The sequence below is a fragment of the Sorex araneus genome, chromosome X (assembly GCF_027595985.1).
Source record: "Sorex araneus isolate mSorAra2 chromosome X, mSorAra2.pri, whole genome shotgun sequence".
NCBI classification, from domain to species: Eukaryota; Metazoa; Chordata; class Mammalia; order Eulipotyphla; family Soricidae; genus Sorex; species Sorex araneus.
Window position 1 is genome coordinate 47,072,261 of NC_073313.1, and position 24,549 is coordinate 47,096,809.

A 24,549-nucleotide genomic window follows, 5' to 3' on the forward strand; every position below is an offset into this window, starting at 1 on the left:
ATAGCTGCTGCATTTGGAGATGTTCGTTCCATTGAGAGCAAATGGAATGATCTGAGGCTCTTCTTGCTCCACATTTTTTCTAACAGCTGCATAGTATTCCATTGTATAGATGTACCAAAGTTTCTTCAACCAGTCATCTGTTCTAGGGCACTCAGGTTTTTTTCCAGATTCTGGCTATTGTAAACAGTACTGCAATGAACATATAAGTGCAGATGTCATTTCGACTATACTTTTTGGCTTTTCTGGGATATATTCCCAGCAGTGGTATTGCTGGGTCAAATGGGAGCTCAACCTATAGTTTTTTGAGAATCGTCCATATTGTTTTCCAAAAGGGCTGAACTAGTAGGCATCATCATTGAGATTTTCTTGATCCAGCCATTTAGGGCCATCTGCCTCATAATTAACATTGATTTTATTCAGATCCAAGTCTTAGGTCAGAGTTTTGGTCTTTGATGTGAAATACTGCCTCCCTTAGCCCCTGCCATCCGTATTTCGGGGAATTTCAGTGAGGTTAGGACAAAATTCATTTGGGGACAAACAGTAATATATCATTTTGGGCTTGAAATCCCTGTGAAACCCATTAGTTAGGTCAGGGGCTAGAAAACTTTTTCTATATATGGTCAGATAGTAAATATTTTAGATTTTGCAGTTCAAGAGGCAAAAATCAAAGCTTTATAGTTATATATACTATATATATAATCAAAGTTATGTGTTACCTACATAACAATAGATAAAATTTCTACAAATATTGATAAAATTAAAATTAAATAATAATTAATCATAATCTTTGTAGCATGGGCCTACTAATGAGAATGCAATTCTTTGGTTTTGTAATATATTTTGCTTAATTATGCTTCAAAATTAGTGTTCCCTATCATCAGATTAGTTTGCAAATCTTCATTTGTTAATGCTGACCTGTAATGGGATTTTATGTATTTCATTTTTGAAAATGTCTTTCCATACAGACAGGCACTGCCAAACACTGGCATCAATAAATGTGCATATGATTTTAATTGAGTATGTTTATTGCATAGAAAGCATTTTTAGAATTCTATTTGATTCTTCTCTTGATATTTGCTTTTAGTATGTCATTATATTACAGATTAATCACTTCCAATTGGTAGTTATGTAGAAACCCTTCAATTGCATAGTTAAATAAATTTTGAAATATGGAAATTTCCTTTGCACTTGCTTTATAGTCTAAAAATGCTGCTTCAACTGTAGTTTGAGCTTAGAAAATATGCCTGCTGAAAATTTGCCTAGGCCTGGACAACTGGCTTCTTATTTTAACTTTTATTAGGATGGAAGTATATAAAGTGACTGATACCACTTGTCATTTAAACAATGTTGGTTGTCAACTATAGTTATACTAGAGTATAATTCTTATGTATAAGTATTGTTTTACCCTATAATTGTGAAATTCATTAAGATATATCAGGTCTCAGCAAAAGCTACTTTTCAGAGACATTTATCACGATCACGAAATCCCATTGATCATCGAGTTGCTCGAGCAGTCTCAGTAACCTCTACATTCGTCCTATCCCTGAGATTTTAGAAGTCTCTCTCTTCTTGGCCTTCCCAACGATGCTGCATTGGAGGCTCTTTCAGGGTCAGGGGAATGAGATTCAGCTGATTACTGGCTTTGGCATATGGATACACCATAGGAAGTTTGCGAGGCTGTCCCATGTGGGCAGGAAGCTCTCAGTAGCTTGCTAGTTTCTCCTAGAGGGAAAAGTAGGTTATAAGATATCGTGCGGCCGCTTTGAGGCTGCGTACTTCTGGGAGCTTGCTTTTAAGTCCCTGTATGTTGGCCATTGATGGGATTACACACACCTGTGTTCCTCTCCCAGTACCTTCATGTGTGAGGCTTGTCTGAAGTGTGGAGAGGGGCCTCGAGCATGGATATGGCTAGGTTCCGGTGGTCTTCAGCAGCTGGGAGCTCTGCTCGAGGCGGGGAGAGAAGCTGGAACCCATCTTCTCTGAGGGGTCCCAGGGAAGACAGCCAGGCATACGGGCAAGAGACTCTCTGCCCGAGGCATTTATAATTCAATAATAATTAAGGCAGTTGTAATAAAAATTCGGTCTTTATTTGGGTGGCAGGAGGGTCACACCTGGCATGCTTGGGGGTTCCTCCCAGTGGTGCTCCGGGGACAATGTGGTGCCAGGAATTGAATCCAGATCCAGCATGTAAATCATGAGTTCAGCCCATTGAGCTTTCTTCCCAGCCATCAGTTTTGGTCTTGAGCTCTAAAGAAATGGAAGAGAACTTTGGCACTAAGACAAAGTATGGTTGTGTGGTAGGGCAAATCAGAATACTCCATTTCTTTTTTTTTTTTAATTTTTCCTTTTGGGTCACATCTGGCGATGTACAGGGGTAACTCCTGGCTCATGCACTCAGGAATTACCCCAGCAGTGCTCAGGGGACCATATGGGATGCTGGGATTTGAACCCGGGTCGGCCGTGTGCAAGGCAAACGCCCTACCTGCTGTGCTATCACTCCAGTCCCAGAATACTCCCTTTCTTGCTGTGATAAAAATTCCAGAACTGACGCTGTAATGTGGTTCAGTGATAGAGCAATTGCTTTGTATGTACGAGGTACTGGGTTCTATCCCCAGAACTGAAGGTGTGTGGAGGGAATCACATTATATAGACCATGAGAGAGAATGAAGTTACCATTGATACTACTGGTTCCATAACACGTGATAAGTTCAATGATAACCACAAAGTAACTACTGGTGAATGATAAAATGAGTAGCTATAGGATTTAAACACAACATTTTCCAAAAGCTTTGTGATTCGTTAACAAAAAAAGTGTTTGGACCAGGGAGATAGCTCAAAAGGTAGTATACATGCTTACATACAAGAACCCCAGGTTCAATCTGGCACCACATGGTTCCCCTAAACACCTGGTAGGAAGTAGTCCCCACCCCCAACACCATAGGGTGTGGCTGACAAACAAACAAAAGAAGCATTTTTCTGCTTTATACATATTTTCAATATTGCTAGTTGTGAACACATCTTAGCAGTTCCACTTCATGTTGTGCTTAGACAGAGCTTTCTCAGCTTCTTTGAAAATTTTTCTCCCTGAGGATTGGAGAGATAGTTCAATGGGCTGAGTACATGCTTTGCATGTGGAAGGCCCAGCACTATATGATTCACTGAGCTCCACCTGGAGCAAACCCTGAGCACAGAGCTGGGAGTAATCCCATGTGCCTGATACTCCAAATTCCATCAAAAAAGAGAAACATTTCTTTGTAGTTATTCCATGTAGACTATTCACAGAGGCTCATGCAAGGCATTGAATCTTCAAATAAGCGAGCAGTATCAGTATTTTCCGTTAACTCATGGAGGACCAAGGAAAACCAGTTAGTTAATTGTCCTGTTTCTTTAATTATTGATGTGCTCCCAGTGCCCTCAAATCTTCAAGCAAGTATTCTAGCAGAAAGGCTGATAGTCTTAAATTTATTTTCTCTGGACACATTACTTTGGTTGTTGCAATCAAATACAATTTAATTAAACAGCTTTCCTTATTTGGCTAAGAAATGAGTCACTCAGAAAATTACTTTGGTTGCAGTCTCATTTTCATTTTTTATTTTGTGGAGAAATTCTGCTGTGATGAAATATTCTGTTTAAAGTCTATAATTGTTCTCACTGTTGCTTTCCTGTCAGTTGGGAATTTTGTGATGAGTGTAGTCCGATAATGTTGACATATATTGTATTCTCTTAGCAAGCTATAGTGTTATCGCATAATAAATACTTTGCCATCAAACTTCATAACAAGATAATCCATTCTTCACTGTGCCTTAAAAGCACAATGTTTGAAGTCCATTTTTCTCTTTTTCCTTGTTTTGACGTGAGAGGTGTGCACTAGTAATAAAAAAAAAGTAATGGTGTTATACACGTGGCACTTGAAACACTGCCAAGTTATAACAGTATCACTGTGATTTGTAGGATACTAAGCAACAGTGTAAAGCAAAACTCTGAAAGCACCACATAAATCCTCTGTGTTGTTCATGAAAGTAGTCATTGATGATATATAGATGAATAAGCATGACAGTGTTCTAATAAAACTTTATTTATGGACGCCAAAATTTGAATGTCATCTACTTTTCATATGTAATGAAATAGTTGTAGAAAAACAGATGGCATATGAATTTGGCCTGTAGGTTAGTTTTCTGGCCCCTGGTTTAGCCAGCCAATACTCATTGAGCCTATTGTCATGTGCAGAGTCCAGGTGAAAGGAAATCTGTTTAAAGCAGCAGTATGAACACCATTAACAACCCTATAGTTACTATGTATATGCCTAAAACCACATTAAACTTTGCTATTTCTTCATTATAACTTTCTAGACTCTTCATGATACAGCCTAATTTTTGATTTCGATTCTCAATTCTTCCCTTACCTGTCCACAGCCAAACATCTTGAATTTACCTTGACCCTCGTATTCTTGGGTTTCTATGCTTTTCAGGTATATTGCTGCCTCCGGCTGAAACACGCTCACCATCAAATCTACCTTCCAGTTCCTGCCAAATCTCTCCTCTATTCTCTAGCTTTATCTAGTCACTCTAGGCTGACAAAGATGCCTTTTCTAAGAGCATCCAGAGAAATTTGGGTGAATCTTGTATAGCTCTTATCACTGTACGAAAGTATGAAATTTATTTATATAACTCTCTAATCGGACTGGAGCAATAGCACAGCGGGTAGGGTGTTTGCCTTGCACGCGGCTGACCTAGGTTCGATTCCTCTGTCCCTCTCAGAGAGCCCGGCCCGCTACTGAGAGTATCCCGCCTGCCTGCATGGCAGAGCCTGGCAAGGTCCTCGTGGCGTATTCAATGTGCCAAAACAGTAACAACAAGTCTCACAATGCAGACGTTACTGGTGCCCGCTCAAGCAAATCGATGAATAATGGAGGACAGTGCTACAGCACTACAACTCTCTAATCAAGAGTTTAGGATAGGGACTGTGGATTTGGGAAGATTTTGGCCATTAGTTCCTGGCATATACATTTTGGCTCCTGCTCTAGTCTCTCTTGGGATGCTGATGACACAAGTGTTAGGTATTTTGTTAGTCCCTCACATCCCTGATGCTATTTATTATTACTTTTTCTCTTTTCTTTTTGTTATTCATATGCACTAGTTTTATTGTTTTGCTCTGACATTTACTGATTCTTTCTTTACTGAGAGAGAAAAAGAATGGAGAATCCCCTCCATTCTGATTTTGAACCCATTGTTCAATTTTGGTTACATCTTTCAGTTCTAAAATTTAATTTTGTTCTCCTTTGTATCTTCTATTTGAAACTTTCTATTTTTTCTAGTTCCTCACTTGTTTCAAATGGGTTCATTATTGCTTATTGAAACACTTTTATGATGGCTGCTTTAGAACCCTTGCCAGGAAGGGTTCTTCTTCTTTTTCCTTTTTGGCTTTTTGAGTCACACTCAGTGATGCTCAGGTATTGAATCTGGGTCAACCACATGCAAGGCAAAAATACCCTTCCAGCTCTACTATCGCTCTGGCCCCATTGCCAGGTAATTTAAACATGGGATTCACCTTAGTGTTTATACCTATTGGTTGTCTTTTCTCATTAAAGTTGAGATTATCCTGGTAGATGAGTGATTTTTTTTTATTGCAATCTGGACAATTGGGGCATTATGTTGAGATTCTTGATCTTACCTATATCCTTGGCATTAGCAGACATCTTCTTGACATTGTTCTGGTTGGTAAGAGGAGGCATCTTGTTAATGCCAGGTGTGGGGTGTGGGGAGTGGGTGTGGGAGTCCAGGTTTTCCATTTAATCCTGGCTGACACTGGAGGTGGGTGTGAGGAGAGTGCTGAGGGAGACCTGTTATTGCTGGGAGCAGATGGGGTTTCTGGCTCCAAACTGGGCATTTATCGATACTACCCTTTCTGGGACATGCAGGAATATCTCATTACTACTCCCTACATTGCTTTTCCTCACACCATGGAAACAATGACCTTGTTACTACTGGACAATGATGATAGTAGTCCTGTCTCTTCATAAGGTTTCTTGAACTTGTTTTTGGACCACACCCAGCTTTGCAGGGCTTTGCAAGCACCTTACCCACTGTACTATTCTCTCCAGCTCCGAGGTCTGTACTAACACCAACTTAGCAGATACAGTGGGGAAATGATGCTCATTACTGCTGGGTGGGACAGAAGTCCAGGCTCCTCAGTGGTGGCAGCCATATTTCAGTGGTATTTAAGCCTAGTGAGTGTGGAAGACTAGCCTATGTATGAGAGTCTATGCTTCGTTTAGAAGAAAAAAGTCTCCAAACAATTGAGATAATTGTGTCAGTTTATGCTTGGCTCCCTATTTCCCCTCAACTTTCAGCCTGCATATTTTTTGGGGCACACACCTGATGGGTGTTCAGGGGGCCACAGCTGGATCCCAGCTTGGCGGTCACGACTATATGCAGTGCTGGAATTTGAACCAGGGTCACAGTTGCAGCTACATGCTAGGCAAGCACCTTAACCTCTCTACTGTCTCTCTGGTCCCTACCCTGCATTTATTTTTGTCATCAGCATATTCTGATATCATTTTGTATTTTGGGGAGGGTAGGGGGTGATGACACCTGGTAGTGCTTGGGAACTACTGGTATGGTGCTCAGAGTCACTCCCCAGCAGTAATGGGGAATTGAACCCAGGGTCCTGCATGCAAGAGATGCAGCCCTCTAAGCTATCTCCTGATTTTTTCTTTTTTTTAGGGGCCATACCCAGCATGCTCGGAACATACGGTCATTCTTGGTCCTGCATTGTGTGCCTGATGGTTCAGTAATCCACCTGGCAGCAGGGTAACTACCAGAACCACAAATGGTAGTACTTGGGGGCTATGTGGTACCAAATTTCAACTCAAGGCTGACACATGTGAGGCATGTGCCATATCTCTTGAGCTATCTCTCTGGACTGATATTAAAGATTGGATAATCTTTATGACACTGATATGAGAAAAGTTGGCGTAGTAAAAAAATTATTTTGAGGGAGAGGAGAGATAGTACAGCATGGAGGGTGTTTCCCTTGCATGCAATCAACCTGGGTTCAACCCCTGGCATCCCATATGGTCCCCCAAACACTGCCAAGAGTAATTCATGAGTGCAGAGCCAGAAGTAACCCATGAGCATCGCTGGGTGTGACCCAAATAGCAAAAAAGAGAAAAAAAATTTAAATTCTTATATAAAGGACAGTGCTACAGATAAAGGACAGGTATGGTTCTATTTATGTGACTAGATAAGTTAGCACAAGGATGTGTCTCAAGTAGGTCCTGGGTTCTATTCTCAGCATGGCATTCTCTCCTCCCTGCGTCCATCATTACTGGGTGAAGTCCCCACCAGAATAAGCCCTCCTCCAACCAAATAAAATGAAGTCCTGAGAACAACTTATATTTAAAATATACTTATGTTCCTAGCTAAAGCATGACTCTGTTATGTGATTTTTTAATTTATGTAGGTTATATGTAACTGATTTTTAAAATGAACTATATTTTCATAAATGCTTCAGGTTAAGTGTTAAACTGTTTAAAAGGAAGTTCAATTTATTTTCTTATAATTGGATGAGTTTCCTGATATTAATTGATGATATTTACATAAGTATTAACATAATATTACTGTAAATTATGCATTAATTAGTCTATAATATGACTCAGCATGATTCAATTTTATATAATTTTAAAATATTGACTTATCTATATGCAAAATAGTCAGATCAACTTGGTAAATTAAAATTACTCTCCCCAGAAGGGTTGGGGGCTAAGGGAACCAGTCCTAGTGATATCTGGGTCAGCTAGTGTGGCCTGATGTCTCAGTGCTAGGACCTGGTGTCTTGGGGCTTGGAGATCCTGGGGGCCACCAGTCATACCAACAATGCCTGGTGACTATCAAAGCTACGCTGAGCAGTGCTCAGGGTCCATGTGACATTGGTATTAGGACCAACTTTCATACCTCCACGTGCAAGGAATGCACTCCAGTCCTTTGATCCATCTAACCAAGCTCTTTGACTAAATGAAATATATATTATTTTTGAATTCCTTCCTTTCCTTCCCTTTTGTTTGTTGCACACTTGGTTGCCGTGTGATGGGGCAGTACCACATGCCAGGGATTGAACTCCCAGCCTCATGTTTTTAAGGTGCTCTCCCATTGAGACATCCGTGGGCCAAACTCGAATGCAATTAGAATTATTAAGCAAGAATAACTAATATAAAGTTTAATTTTAGAATAAATGAGAGGCATGCCAATGTTGGGGTTCTAGGCCCCAAGTGAAAAAGACTGGTTTTATCTATAAATTGGATTTAAAGGGAGGTTGGGGAAGGATAAAAGAGGTAGAATGGTGGTTAAGAGATTAAGAAGCAAGAAAGTGAAAGCTAAGTTTAGAAATTCCTTCTATCCTATTTTATTGAGATATTCACATATTATATGACTGGCAGTTTACTGCCTACCTAATAGCATTTTGTCTTCAAAATAGTATGTAAAACGGCTATATTTTCTCTTTTTTCTCAGTTGAGGGAACTGAAACTCAAGTTACAGTAATTTGTTGAAGGACACAGCTATTTTGTGGTAGGCAGTATGTGAATTTAGATCTATAAGATTGCAAGGTTCATGCTCCTTTGGCTACAGTGATGTACCTTCCAGATGGGTTTTCAAATTCCCTTTGCATAAAATAATTATTATAACATTTGAATCCCACTTTTCTATTTTCCCAGGAAGGTCCCAAACCTTAGAGGCTTTATACCTTTATACACATTTGCCAGATTCTGAACTATGCAAGGGGGCCAACAAGATAGCTCAAAGGGTTGGAATGCAATCCTGGTGAGCCCCCAAAACCATTGGTCAGAACAACACCAAACCATCAGGCCCATACCAGCAGGCTAAGCATTGTCTGTAGTAGATATGGGCCCATAGCACTGTTACAAGTTTCCTCTTTTACCCTCACCCCAAAATTAGCTGTGTAAGATATAAAAATATTCCAGCGATGTAAGAACTAAAAAAGGTGATGGAGGATGGACCAGGGAACTCAAGAGGGCTGAGCAGAGGCTTTGCAAATGGAACACCCTCTTCCCCTCCCCGCTGGCCTCCTACCCACTATTCCATACCAGGCAGTGGTATCAAAGCCTTCTCCTGCACCCCCCATCCCCAGCTGACAATAGCCTTTCAGTCACTGACTGTGGCCCTAAAAAAAAAAAGTGCTGGCAGTTGGACACAAAGGAAAAGTACAAGGGCTTAGAGCACCTATTGTGTAAGTACATGATCATGAGTTCAAATCCCCAGTGTCTTGTATGCATGAAGTATGATCCTGGCAGTTCTGTTTGAACCTGCAGCTTTTCTGCCAGTCATTTCCAGAGCTTTAAGTCATTTATGGCTGCGCCACAGTGAGGTGTGTGAGCATTACAAAAAGGGATGCAACCCTTGGCAAGCACAGAAACTTAAAAGATGTGTGAGCACCATAGCTGGGAAGTGCCGCCTCCACAAGCACACCATAGCAACCCTCAGCAAGCAGCGCAACCATAACTTTGGGCCTCAATGATGACCGTAAGCCCTGGCAAATTCAGGCAAGCACTGCAACTAAGTGGGTGCAAACCTTGGCCTCACGGCAGCAGAGTATGAAAGCACTGCAACCTGGTGTGCAAAACCCTGGGCGCATCACAGCCAAGCACTGCACCATCCCTCACCCAAACAATAAAACCGGGAAGAGAATAAAAGGAAAACAAAAGTGATGGACCGTGGTCATCTGTATGCATGGTTCAGAGTATCATGAACTTTCCCAGGTTATGCAGGCTGTGTAGGGTAACAACCCAGTCTAGGTTGGCCTGACTGTAGCCCCACGCAGTGCATCCATTTCATACAATTCTGCTGCTATCCCTACTTCTGGAAGGAAAGGTTTTGAGGGGTTATGGATGATGAGCACTTTAATTCCTGGAAAGGGCCTATGTCAAGACTTGCAGATTCCAGAAAGATGGCTTAAGATTAGCAGAATTTGTATCTCAAGTGTGCAAGTATCGAGGGTGTGAGATAGAGGGGTGTGAAAAATCTCCCAGGCTTTGAAGGTCTTCTTGCAACAAAGCTAACAAAGCATGTTTTAATTTAGCTGGAGAAAATCTTCAACCCTCTCTACTCACTCAAGTAAAATGAAATACCATAAAGAATGGAAGAGGTGTTTCAGAGAAAGTAATTAAACATGAAATATAGCCTATATAAAACTACAGTTTGTTAGTCTAGTTACTAGTCTCTGGGGAACAATTTAAAACTGTGCAAAATCATTTGGGATTTCCATAGCTTCTTACTGAACACTGCTAGGATTTACTGAGTCAGCATTGAATTTTTTTTTTTTTTATAATTTGAAATCCAAGTTTAAATATGTCAGTTGGTTCTATTATTAAAAATCACAGGATTTTATGTCTTAAAGGGGAACTTGTCTTCACGCGTCCATTAATACTTCCTATCTCTAAAGACGGGAGTTGTGGTTTGTAACAGATCGATTATACTAAACGAATCTTATTAAATTTGTCTTTTAGAAGTGCATAATGAGCCCAAGGCTTTTCTCTTAAATTTCTCTCGATTGTCCTATGCGATGGAACACCAACCCAGACTTTTATTGCATGCGAGCCTCCATCAGAACCGGAAAGTGTTACCGTTTGCCTAATTGGCATGTTACTGAAGGTAGAAAAAGGCTTTTCTAGGTTGCAAGCTGTGATGATCTTAATTATGTCTTTTCTCAACTCTTCCACGAAGGACCCACTGAGATCACAGCAACGGAAACCAACATTCTGTTCATCCCGCTTAACAATCTTGAACTGCTTTTTTCTCACAATATTATAATGAACTTCTGATAAATGGCGGGTAGTACGAATATTTCGTTCCAAAGTGCCGCCGACAGACCGCCGGAGGTGGGGAGCCTGAGTCAGAGAGCCAGACACGGTGGGCGATTTTTCGTTCCCTTGGACCCGGGGTCAGGGGAACCCTCCACTTTCGGCCCGAGGGAGGGGATCGCGGCAACAGCGCAGCCCTGGGCTTAAAGCGACGCCCGAATCTCGGGGTACCGGGCCGCTCCCCAAACTCTCCTCGCGGAGGCCATTATTTCTGGTGCCTAAAATATGAGCTTTCACCGGGGTGCGGAGGTCAGGGGCCGTGAGCTGCCTCCGGGCGAGACCCTTACCAGACCCTAGGAGGTTCGGGACCCCTGGAGCGCGGGACAGCGGAATTCGCGATCTGGGCCCACCCGAGCTCCCAAGCAGGCAAAGGCCGTGGACGGTGTCCTCGCTCGCTGCTGGCGCCCGACGCGGGCGGTGCCGGACCTCGCCCTTCCCCGCCGTCCCCTCCCCCTCCCGAACCGGCCACGGCTCCCGAGGTGACACTGCCCGGACCCTCCATTCTCTGCCCCAGAGTATTTAACTAGCTCAACCTAACTGGCTACTCCGCTTGGTGCCGACCCTTTCCCATGACAGACAGGCCCACGAGCCAATCATCGGCCAGAATTGCCGTGCGTCCCTCTCCCCGTCCGCGGCGGCCTCGGTGGGCGGGGCTCGGGCAGCTAGCAAGTTCAGTGGAGCCACGGCTGACGTGAGTCAACAAAGGTCACGTGAGAGGAGCGGGCAGCGTTGATTGGCTGAGCTTGCCGGGCGGGGAGGGGGGGTCACGGCGGCGGCGTGGGGTTCGCTGTGTGACACAATTACAACAACTTTGTGCTGGTGCCGGGGAAGTTTGTGTCTCGAACGAATTCCCCCCCCGAGCCCCACAGCGCCGCGCTCTCCGGCTATTCCCGCCGTCCCCGCCCGTGGCTGCCCCTTGCCCACTCCCGCGATGTGACCCTAGAGCCGAGCCGCTGCCGCTGCCGCTGCCGACCCGGGGGCTTCGGAGCCCCTGCCGCCGCCGCCGCCGCCGCCGCTTTGGGATTTTTCGTCGCTGCCGCCCGCGGCGGAGGAGGAGGCGGCGATAAAGTTGGTGTGCCGGTCCCGCGTGGAGAGCGGGGCACAGTCGCTGCGGGTCCCGGCCACGGGGGGGGGGGGTGTCGGCGTTGGAGTTGTGAATTCGCTGCGTTTCCATGAAATCCTGCGGAGTGTCGCTCGCTACCGCCGCCGCCGCCGCCGCTTTCGGTGATGAGGAAAAGAAAATGGCGGCGGGAAAAGCGAGCGGCGAGAGCGAGGAGGCGTCCCCCAGCCTGACAGCCGAGGAGAGGGAGGCGCTCGGCGGGCTGGACAGGTACGGGTGGCCGTGGCCCGCGCGGCCGGCTCCGGACGGGCTGGCGCCCCTCTCCGGGGAGGCCGGTGCGCGAGTCGCCGGCGGCGGCGGCGGGGCGGGCGCGGGCGGGCTGGGCGCTCCCGGCGCCGGAGCGGCCGCCGCGGGGCCTGGGGCTCGGGCAGGGCTGGGTCGGTGGCGCGGCCGGAGCGCTAAGGCGCCGCGTGTTCTCTCCCCGCAGCCGCCTGTTCGGGTTCGTGAGGTTTCATGAAGATGGCGCCAGGATGAAGGCCCTGCTGGGCAAGGTAAGGCAGCCGCGGGGCCGGCGCGCGGCGTCGGGGCCCCCCGGCCGGCACCCCGCTTGCCCGGGGCCCCGCGGCCAGGCCGGCGCGCATTGTGGCGGCGAGCCGCGGCCGGGGGGCTTCGGAGAACTCTTTCCTGCTTCTGCTCCGGCTCTGCCCCGCGCCTCGGACCCCGCGCTCGCTCCCTTGCCAAGTGGCCCTCGCTGTGGCCCGGGGCGCGGGAGGTGGTGGTGGGGGGGCCGAGCTCAACTACTGGCGTTGACGGAATTGCCAGCTCTTGGCCAGCGTTTTTTTGGGGGGGGGTGAGATCGATGCCACCCGGGGCGTCTGATCCGAGTAGAGGGCGGAGGGCAGAAACTGCGCCCGGAGGTTTGCCCGAATGTCCGATCTAACTTGCCTCCCCGGGTTTTAATTTCTTTTTTTTTTCTTTTCCTCCTCCAGGCAGGCTGCTGGCGGGGTCTGCGGGGAGCCCAGCAAACGTCCGGGGCTTTCTTGTGCTCCGGCTCCCCTAAAGGCGGCGGGAGGGATGGAGCGGGCTGGGGGGTGGGGGGAGTTGCACGTAGTTTTTTTTTTAGGGCGTTGAAGAGTTTGCATTGGGCTGTTGACATGCAACTCGAGTGGTCCGTGTTTCACCTGAACTTCGGTGACTATTTACTTTTTGGGGAGCGGGGGGGGGGGGGAGTCCTCCTGCCTTTAGAAACCGCGCAGCTCTGTGGGGGACGCGTCCTCGCCTCGGAGCCTCGCTTCCTGTGTCTCTGACAGGGGCGGCCGCGGGGGACTCGGGCTGGAGGCGGCTTGTTTATTTGTATGGAAAGTTGTTGGCACTGTCATTTAGTTAAGTAATGGCTGCTCCTATCGGCCCAAGATGGCGGGACAGGGTGGGAGGAGAAAGTGAAGGGGGGGGCGGCTTATGGGAGGGAGGAGAGGTAAACATGGAAATAAATAGTAGAGATGGATAGACCTCTCTTTCGGGAACGGAACGCACGGTGGGGCTTAATACAAATGACCCAGACCGACTTGCATATAGAAATCAAGTCCCTTTCCCAAGCTGGGAGGCGGCGTTCAATAGCCCGGTGAGCAGGCAGGAGCTGATCAACCTGTAGCACATTTAGTTACCCATCCGTAAGCTCTTGAACAAAGGCTGGGGAGGCTCCGTCCGTCCGCAGCTGCTGGCTCTCTCCTGGCCAGAACCTGATGGAAATGATTCTTGCGTGCTGTCTTAATTGGGACCGTGAAAGTTGGAGTGTGCCCTCTTGGTGCGGTTCCCATTAGACGGTTTCTTTTCTAGCCGAAATGAGTAGGTTTGCTTTTGACACTTAGCTCTCTTGTTGCAGTTGAGAAGGAAGTTTGAAATGATGAAAGCGGGGTAGGTAATTCCTCAGTTTTTTGCCATCCTCCATGTAGCCCCCGGTTTTTGTAAGCGGTTTGGATTTGGAGAGTCTTCATTTCTTTTATCTGTAATTACACTTCTATTTTTGTTTCCAAGAACTAAGCATAAAGGGTTTCGGTCACAAATAATGACTTGAAAGCTAGATAGAATTAATCCTGTTTGGTAAGCTCAGTCCCTTTGACCATATAGAAACTTGAATTAAACTTTGACTTTGTAGCTGTTAATTGGCTTCATTAAAATTGTCACTGAAAATAAATAGCTCTGAGATGGTTTAAGCTTAGAAGTTTTTTTTTTAAATCTTTCCAGCTCCAGTATTTTAAATGCTTTATTCAAATACTTGACTACTGTCAAAGTTGTCATTCCAGAAGATTAAACAAAAGATTTTAAGTTGAAGGAGCATTATTTTTGGAGTTGATTATTTGAGATTCGATTGGGGTTTGGTAAAATTGTAAAGATAATCCGTTTGGAAGTTTAGGCAAGTCTGATTCTTTTGGTTATGGTAATGAAGGAGTATATGGAATCTGACGTCTTACTTGAATAATATGTAAAATGCTAGTTGATTCCATGTTTCAGAATGCGCATATTTAGATGGATTCTTAGTGAATGGTGTTTAACATTGGATTTCAGATTATATTGAGCCTTACAGTCTCTGCAGTATCGAGTTTAGATGGTAAAGAACTCATTTTCAGTTTTTAAACTCTTGAGTCCTGTGAAGTAAACAAAAATCGTTACTTCACATTTAATGCTTATGAGGTCCTATATGCAGTATTTAGGTCAAGATTTATTAGTCGTAACATTAAAACAAAGCATTTGAAGAGTGTGCTCACAACCTCATGCAGTTCTTAATGAGCTTGACATAGTGAAATATATAATGTGACATTTGACATTATATAACCTCACATCACGGGTTTGGATTGGATTTTGAACAGAATGAATGAGCTGGAATCCTGCTATAGGAAGTATTAAATAATTTAGCTTCATCCATCTTTTGATAGTCCGCGAAACTAATGTTGAGCTGTATTGGTTTTAGAATTTTTATTTTCTGAAAGTCTTGAATAAAAGTTGGCTTTTCTTTGCTGAGCATAGGTTTAGGTAGGCTACTTACCTGAGGACAAATAATGGAATAGAAGTAACTCTCAGGAATCTCTCTTTAAAAATTAGTTTTTGGTTTGGGTGCCACACCTGGTGGCACTAGGGCTTCCTCGGAGATCATTCCTGGCATTGCTCAGGGAACCATATGGGGTTCCGGGATGGAACCCTGGTAGGCCGTGTGCAAATCAAGCACCTTACTGCTCTATTATATCTCCGGCCTCCAGGATTCTGTTTATCTGTGAATTTTTGTCTTACTACACCTCATCAAATTTAAATTGGTCTGCACTTTGTATAATAATTTCTTATTTTGGACAGAAGCTTAGCCATTACTACTTAAATTCTTATTCCTATGTGTGCACGCGTGTGTGCATACAATTAAATCTTTCAGATTTTTTTCAAATTTTTAAGTTAAAAAAATAAAGATGACTAAAAAGGCTTGGTAAAATTTTAGACCTTTGATGAGTGTCTCTTACCCATAAATTTATATGTTCGATTTCCAGAAATGAGTATACTTCTTCCAAACCGTTGATTTCTCTTGCTCTCCTAATGTTTTTGTGAGATTTACTCATATTTGCATTATTGAAAGAATTTTTGCTTGTATAATTGCAAATTGATAGACAATACATAGGCTTTTGGAGTAAAAAAAATTAGTAATACAGTATTTTTGGTGTAATATTTTCATTCTGTAAAGGATTGTAAATAGCAAGTGATTGGTTAATCAGAATTCTTGAAATATAGCATAGTAATGAACACTTTGTTCTTTAAACTGCTGGCCATAATCAGGATTATCATTTTTAAATCATAATGGAGTTATTGTGAAGTAATTAAGTGAAACATTTTATTTTTGATTTTTGGGCCACGCCCAGTAGTGTTCAGGGACTATTCTTGGCTCAGATCTGAAGTGACGCTTGGCTTGTGCTTTGGGGTACTGTATGTGGTATTGGAGATCCGGAAATGGGTTGTCCACACACAAGGCAATCGCCTTAATTCCTGTAATATCTTTCTGGCCCTAAGTAAAACATTTTAATAAAAATTAGCTGCTGACTCTTTCAGTAAATTTTTTGGGAACCTTTTGGGTTAATCTTGTTTTTAGTTGGAAAAGGATTGGTGTTAAAAGTATAATATAAGTACATAGCATAGTATACAAAGTTATAAATATAGTATTTTAAAGTTTAAAGAGCCAAAGAACTGGATGATTTTACTCTGTGTCGGGAAGCTAGTGCCAAAATACACAGTTGTTTATTTCAGTACCTGAATTAGTGTGGAGACCTTGCCTGGTCCTGGGGGTTCAACCCGGGACCTCTTTTGAGCTCAAGTACAGTCCTGGGCTCTTAAATCTCCCCCTCCCTCTCCCCCAACCTAACTGTATTTTTGTAATTCTAATGATAGAGAGATTATGTAAAACACCTAAGGGAAGGAGTTGTTAACCATTTAAAAGCTTACACTTTTTCTCCCTAGGAGATACTCTTATTACAATAGCTGGCATTTGAAGTACTTTACCTAAAGGAAGTAGTTTTACATTCATTAAAGCCTTTTTTTTTTTTTTACAAATTTGGTTAATTTGTATGTTAATTCAGGGAAAATAGTTGTAAGTTTAGAGGTAGTTTTTACTTTTAAATAATTTGATTTGGTATGTTCTTTATTGGCATATATTCATTTCCAGAGCTGCAGAAGGTTTGTGTTTCAATAGTAACCATATACTTTGTGTTTGAAAATTAGGTCTTTAGCTTGATGTATTTTTAAAAGTGACGTTATAGGCATGGGGTGAGAGTACAGGGTTATAGGGCATGCTTCCAAACTACGTTTGATCCCTGGCACCACATGGCCTCTTGAGCATTGCCCTGCAGGCCCCCATCACTGGTAGTCCTCACATTACAGAGGGGCCTCATCAGTACCACACCCTTGAACCTTAGTTCATGACTACTGCTGATTAGCAGGGTTTCACCAGGAGTACCCCCAGCCCCCAAATGAACTTTGTCGTTTATAAATGTAAAGTGGGCTTCCAAAAAGACATTTTTTGCTTGCCTGAAATTTTGATATCTCCTCGGCAATAAAGCTGTAGATGCATAACTGTAGGAATGCTGGGATTTTTTACCCCCTCCACTGGATAGAGCTTTCTTTAGAGTTAATTGAATATTGAAGTAACTAGGGAAGATTTCACTGCCACTTAGGTAGTTCAGGTTTAAGAAACTACCTGAGATGAGTTTTTTCTGACTTAAGTGGTGAAGTTGAATAATGAACTGGACACATTTTGCTTTCCCTTCCTTTCCTCTTGCAACGACTGGGGTTTGAAAATATGCTTGGTTTTACTCGTTAGGGGTCACACACTTTAGTTGCAGCACTTGCACCTGTGCTCACCAGTGACCTCTTATTCTGAGTGTTGTGCTCACATGTTTGTGCGTGTGTGTGTTGTGCATGTGTGTGTGTGTGTGTGCTTGTTCCACACTCATGGCTGAGGTATTGGCTCATCTTTTAGTTGAGGTGCTTGCACATACCTGGCTCTGTGCCAAAGATCACACATGTTGTAATGACAGGATTATGCGTGGTGTATGTAGACAGCATCAGGGATTGAATTTATGACTTTTACATTTGCGAGGCAGGTGTGAGCTATCTATGGACCATTGGGCCAGACACTATATTGTTTTTGAAAATTAAAAATTTTTTGATCTTAGGTCACTTCTGGAGGTGCCTGATGTCATGCGGGGGGTTTGAACTGAGGACTACAGCATTCTATGGCAAGCACCTTACTTGACCCCTTACTCTTGGGCCCTTGGGCTAAACAGTGAAGGGGCTGGGAAGATATCTCAAAGGGGAGTGGGGTGTGTGCAGAGTTCTGTACCTAGCATCACATGCCCCCTACCACCAGAACCTCCAGATACAGTCCTGTAAGGTCCAGTCAGCTCTGCATTACTTGACTTGAGCACGAGCCATCACATCGGCTCTGTATTATCAGGCCAAATAAATATGGCAGGAAGTAGCCCGTGGGTACCTCAGCACCTCTGGATAGGCTCCTAATAAAAAATAATAGAGGGGCCACAGAGATAGTATAGCTGATTGGGTGTTTTGCCTTGCATGCGTCCGACCTATGTTCTGTCCCAGGCATTCCATATGTTCTCCTGAAGCACTGCTAGGAGTAATTTCTGAGTGTGGAGCTAGGAATAACCACTTTGCATCACTGGGTGTGACCCCAAAACTAAAAAAAAAAAAGACCCCCAAACCTCCCCTCCCCCTGCCCCCAAACAAAAAACAACTCCATAGAGTTCAGTGCTTGACTAGTTACAGAGCAAATCTTTTTTCTGATTAGATTATATCCTATTTAGCTTTTATTTATATAGTACTGATGTCTTACAGATTTGATAGAATTCTGTTCTTTTTTACTTTGAAGCTTATTGTGATGCTTTGAGCTCTTTGGAATTGATGTTAATGACTGATAACTGTGTGCATTATTAATATTTTTGAAATGTGGTAACCAGAGAGCTAATTCACGTTAGGAAAACATTACCAGATTGTCTAAGAATTGAAATTATGGTTAGGTTATGTATGGCCCACATGTATTTATTTGTAGACCACTTAATAAAGTGTTTGTTTTAATGAATACATAATTGTCAGTCTTGTGTACTCATATGGAAGCTTCACATACAATTGTATTTCTTTTCTGTTGGTTTGTAATTTTTGAACAGTATATTAAAGCAACACACTTTAGAGTGTACTCTTCAGTTTTCTGTGTAGGGAATATGAAGGTAACACAAACATTGATTGTGTTGAACTTTGCAGTTTCCTAAGAGAGGTGAGATAAATATAGGAGTGAGTACAAGAACATCAGTGGCAAAAGAGAAGAGTGAAGAAGCTGGAGAGAAAGTACAGTGGGTAAGGCGCTCGCTTTGCACATTGCTGGCCCCATGTTCCATCCGGGGCTGACCTTCATGGTATTCTAAGTGTAGAGCCTGGAGTAAGCCCTGAGCACAGCTCGGGGTGGCAGAAAATCAAACAAAAAAAAAAGTTAAATAGTCTGACAGTTTATGATAAAAGTTAATTTACAAGCTAGAAGTTGGAATGACTTTTTGTTTGAGGGGACGGCTGTCATGAAAACATTGATTAGAACCATGCCCAAAAAGCAACCACAAGATGCTTGTTCTTAAGTCTCAGCATTCAACTATTGGTCTGCGGACCTATTCCAGTCTGTAGATGTAGACAAGCTGATAGCCTTGGTTATAAAACTGCCAATTCTTGGAGCATATGGTATGCAGAACGAATACCAGTTCATAGGTATAAGAATGCTTTGTAGACAGTCTTAAGAAACCTTGCTGGAAAGGTGCATTGGAGTCATCTTTAGCAGTATGTTAGCAGCAATGGACATAAGTACCAGAGTCACCTGATCAGGGCTGAATAGAATTCTTAGGCTATGTGTGTGCGCCGGATTGTATGAGGATCTGGGTTGCTGATTCAGACCTTCATGCAAAGGTGGAGGTGCCTTTACAGTAAGTATTTCTTTGCATCATTCATATCACTTATGTAAATTTCTAACCCTTTATACTACCCTAGCATATTTCAGGGCTTACAGAAATAAAGGCAGGAGAAGCATTCCTCTGTAGAGTGCTATTCTGGTTTATGCCCACCTAGAGTCTCTCACTTAGATTTAGCTATTTCTGAACCATATTTAGATTAACAGAATTAACTTTAAAAAATTAATCCTTGTTGGACATGTTCGTTGGATTTCAAAATGCATTCCTTGCATGTATGTGTCCCTTGGTTGGTCCCGGGTACTAAAAATAAGATCCAACAAAAGCGCTTAAATAAAAGTTAAGGGGGTGGAAGGTAGTACAGTGGGTAGGGCATTTGCTTTGCAGGTGACCAGATGGATTTTTAATCCCCAGCACTCCATAAGGTCCCTGAGCCCTCCTAGGAGTAAGCTCTGAGCACTGCCACTGCAGGGTGTGACCCAACTGATGACCCTCTCCCACCTCCCTAACTCCCCCAAAACAACAAAAGGGTAATCCTAAAGGAGTACTTTTAAAAACTATTGGTTATCTTGGAGTATAAAGCATCTTTAAGATGATGAGGGAACGGGGTGGGTAAAGGTTTTGGGTCTCACTGGTGATACTTACCGGCTATTAAACCTTTCACTATAGATTTCTGTACTTTTTCTCTGGACTACTCTAGTGTTTTTTTCTCTGGACTACCCTACTGTTGTTTCTGGGGACCAAACGCTGGGCCCTCACTTTAGACTATATTCCTGAGTCCAGGTTTGTTATTTTAAAAATAATGCATTGGGGCCGGAGCGATAGCACAGCGGGTAGGGCGTTTGCCTTGCACGCGGCCGACCCGGGTTCGATCCCCGGCATCCCATATGGTCCCCCAAGCACTGCCAGGAGCAATTCCTGAGTGCAAAGCCAGGAGTAACCCCTGAGCATCGCTGGGTGTGACCCAAAAAGCAAAAAAATAATAATAATAATAATGCATTAAGCATACTGATAATGAATATGCCAGAAGTATATGTTGATTGAGTAAAGGCGGATTTTATACTTTAAAAGTGGTGTGTAAAGGTATAGTCAGAGATGCCTGTAAAAGAAGTTGGAATGCTTCTGAGCTTGATGGCCATTCCGTGTGGATGAGGTGAATGATGTGGAGATATACTCATTATTCTGTTTCATCGCATTTTAGGTAGCTTTGTAATAGTCACCATACATTTTTTACTTTGATCTTTAGCATTTAATTGCTGGCTTTAGTTTGGGGCCTGATTTGGTGACCCAAGCTGACATTTGGCACCTAATTTAAGATCTGTAACCTGGAAGGATGAGAGTAATCCCTTACTAGGATAGCTTTAGGTTTCTATTTGCCACTCTACAAGTTTTTATACTTGTAGAGTGGCAAATACTCTACTCATACTCCTTTATTCTTTTGTCTATTTCTTTACATTACTAAATCTGTGGGACTCATACTGCTGTGAATGTATTGTATTCTTTTTGTAGTTTTGTTTGTGGTAGTTTGTATATGTTAGAATAAATAAAAGATGCTTCTCTAAGTTTATTCTCAGGAAGAAGATTGGGCTTTGTTATAGTTATTATGTATCACTGTAATCCCAATTTGCTCCAGCGGGCACCAGTAAAGTCTCCATTGTGAGACTTGTTAGCTGTTTCTGGCATATTGAATATGCCATGGGTAGCTTGCCAGGCTCTACGGTGCAGGCGGGATACTCTCCTGTGCAGGCGGGATACTCTCCGTAGCTTGCTGGGCTCTTTGAGAGGGACAGAGGAATTGAACCCAGGTTGGCTCCATGCAAAGCAAACGCCCTACCCGCTGTGCTATGACTCCAGTCCCCTGCAATCCATAGTTACTATGTAAGGTCATCTAATTCATTTTAATTTAGAACAGTGAAATAAACTTGGCTGTTTTCATACTACAGTTCTTATTACATTATGTTCTTTGGATTTCTCCCCTTTTTAAAAAAATTTTTAATAAAACCTATTAGGGAACATTTCCAATATTTTCAAAAGAGAAAACTAACCACCATTGAACATTATATCCAGTTTAAGCAGTTTTCAACTCTTGAATAGTACTGTATAATTTTGCCCTTTACCCCCACTAAATTTATTTTGTGGGGCCCACACACAACTGTGTTCAGGGCTTACATCTGTCTTAGTGCTCATGGATTACTCTTGGTAGTGCTGGGGGGTTGGGGAGACCCTATGTGGTGTGGTGCTAATATTCGAACCCGGGCCTGCTACATGTCCAGGCAAGTCCCTTACTTGATACTGTCTTCAGTCCCTGCCCCCACCGTTTTGAAAGAGAATTTAGACATTGTGTCAGTCACACCACTTAATCTTTATTTACTTCTGACATTAGCTGTAGTGTCACCTTTTTACATGTTAAAATACCTTTTTTTGGGGGGTGGGGGTTATACCAGTTGTTTATCAGAGGCTTGCACAACAAACTGAGCTTCTTATGTGCCTGCTGGCAAAGCAAGTGTTCCCTCATTGAGTTCTCTCTCCAGCCTCCAAAATAGATTTGTAATACAAAATATCCATAAACCTTACTTAAGAAATGAGTAGAAAACAGAAGATTGGCTGAATACATATTTATATATATAATTTTTATTGTAGTAGGATTCTGTAATAGAACATTGCACAGTATATAGCAGAAGAGATAAATTTCCCCAAACACTGTAGTTGCTTCAGTTTGTTTGAATAATTTATATAATCTAGAGAGAATTTTTTGGGGTGAGTGGGCCGTATCTTGCTTACTCTTGGCTCTGTGCTAGGGATTGGTGGTTCTTTTTGGGGGGAGTTGGGGTGTACCTTATGAGGTTCTGAGGATCAAATCAGGGTTGGCCACGTACAAGGAAAGTACCTTAACTTTTGTACTATTTTTATGGCCCAGAGAAAAATTGTTTTTAAGATATATATGGTATATTTATTGTTTTGGCTTTTGGCTAATAGCCAGTGGATAATTTATATATCTAGAGAGGAAAATTTGGGGGGTATTGGTCCATACCTGGCTTATTCCTGGCTCTGCACTTAGGGATCACTCCTGGTGCTCTCAGGGGACCACATGGGTTGTTGGGGATCAAACCTGGGTAGGCTGCGTGCAAGGCAAGCAACCCTGCCTGCTGTACTATAGCTCCATCTCCTAGATAATATATTTTACATTTTTAAATCTCAAGTGTCAGAATGAGAGCCAGAAAATCTTTTGCTTTGCTTTGCTTTGTAAAACATTTGCTGAACTGTTGTGCCAAGTCTTGGGGCAGGCAGCTAAGAAGATCAGGGTCTTTGCTTTTGCAGTCTGTAGAGAGATGAGCAGAAAACATATGATGTTGTAGTAAGTACAATACCAAGGTATAAACAAAGATAGTGCTTTGGGATTTTCAATGATGGAGTAATGAAAAAAATTAAAACCTTAAGTTTGTATTAACTGTCTAGACAGTTTCTAATATTCTGGAGTATTAATTTTGCGTGGAGCAGTGGATGAGGGAAATTGCACAAAGATGTTTGGTGTTGCTTATTAAGCTTTAGTAGAAGTTATCAGAAGGGAAAAGAGCAGAGTTGGAGGTGATATTTATGTGTTTTTAAAATTAAAAGTAGTATGAGTAGGGGCAGGGTATCTTATTGGGATTGGGAGAAATTAACTGAACATTGTAAAACTTTCCTGACTGCAGCTGTAGTATAGTTTGAGGGTCATTGAACTGAGCTCAAATCAGAGGAAGTTGCAGCCTGAGTTAGGGTTTGTAGAAATATTACTGACTCTTACTGAAGGGGAAAGGAGGCCTAGTTGAAGGATACTGAGTATAGCTGAAGGGGGAAGGAGGCCTAGTTGGAAGAGTGATTGATAGGATTGTCTGGGTTTTGGGTGGTGGAAGTATTCATTATTTTGAAAATTCCTTATTTTAACTCGACTTTTGCCTGAAACCTTCGTTCCTCGATGTCCTGATTCTCCTCTTTCTTTCTGTATTTATTTTTTAAGGTTTGGTATTTAGGCTACTCTTGGTGGTGCCCAGGGCTATTCTTGGCTTGCTTTTGTGGCCTTTTCTAGAGATGCCCAGGGTCAAACCAGGGTCTGTAGCATGCTAGGAAAGTGTCTTAATCCTTACATTAGCTCTTTGTGTAAGGATCTCTTGACTCCCGTTTTTCTTTTTGGTACTGGAAACTGAACCCAGGGATTAGCCATATGTTATACACCGTACTACTGAGCTATGCCCCAGCTCGACTCTTAATTTTTTCTTCACTTGTATCACTTGTCATCCCATTGCTCATCAGTTTGCTTGAGCGGTCACCAGTAACGTCTCCATTCATCCCTATCACATACTAGTGTATCCCAATGGTGTCTGCTCGCTCCAGGAAGACGAAGAGCCTCAAACCACTCGTTCAAGTTTTTGACGAAAAAGTCTGACCATCTCGTAGGTGGGCAGCCATGCATTCTTTTGACAGCCCGTGGAATCCAGTTGGTAAGAGCTCTAGTCCAGTGGTCGTCTCTAAATCGCATTACGTGTCCGGCCCATCTGATTTTCGACAACTTGGCAAACAAGACAGCGTCCCTGATTCTTGATCGTCAATGGAGGTCGGAACTCCGGAGTCCTTCTCTCCCTTGAGTGAAATGTGATGTTCCAAGCATAGCTCTTTCAATTTCTCTTTGGGAGACCCGAATAATGATCTTACCCTGTTTTTGTAGGGCCCAGGTCTCTGAGGCGTATGTTAGTGCAGGAAGAACGGTGGAGTCAAAAAGACGTGCCTGGACTGGAGGTTCTTCATCCTCTTAACAACTTCTTCGATGCTCTTGAAGGTGTTCCACGCCGCTCTGTTCCTCCTGTGCAGCACAGGTGCCAGGTCGTTTGTTATGTTGAGTTCTCGACCTAGGTACACATAGCTGCTGCATTCGGAGATATTCGTTCCATTGAGAGCAAATGGAACGTCAGGAACTAGTCCGTTTCTCATGAACATTGTCTTTGTGAGATTCAGCTACAGTCCGACCTTTCCACACGCACGGTCGAAGCCGGCCAGCATTTGTGCCGCTTGGCTAATGGTGGTGTTAGAACAGTGTCATCAGCGAAGTGGAGGTAGTTTAGTTGCTGACCATGTAATCTTTTCTCTCATTC

The 24,549-nt window shown here is 43.2% G+C and overlaps 1 protein-coding gene across 5 annotated transcripts in view; it reads left to right on the forward strand.

The window, feature by feature from the left end:
* The first annotated feature begins 11,654 nt into the window (after positions 1-11,654).
* Positions 11,655-24,549, forward strand: part of KDM6A (lysine demethylase 6A) — a 155,052-nt gene continuing 142,157 nt past the window's right edge. For all 5 annotated transcript variants that reach the window (XM_055120448.1, XM_055120447.1, XM_055120450.1 and 2 more), the window contains exons 1-2: positions 11,655-12,203; positions 12,421-12,484. In XM_055120448.1, the coding sequence (XP_054976423.1) occupies positions 12,046-12,203; positions 12,421-12,484 (222 nt within the window). In that variant the 5' untranslated portion in view covers positions 11,655-12,045. The remainder of the gene's footprint in view (positions 12,204-12,420; positions 12,485-24,549) is intronic.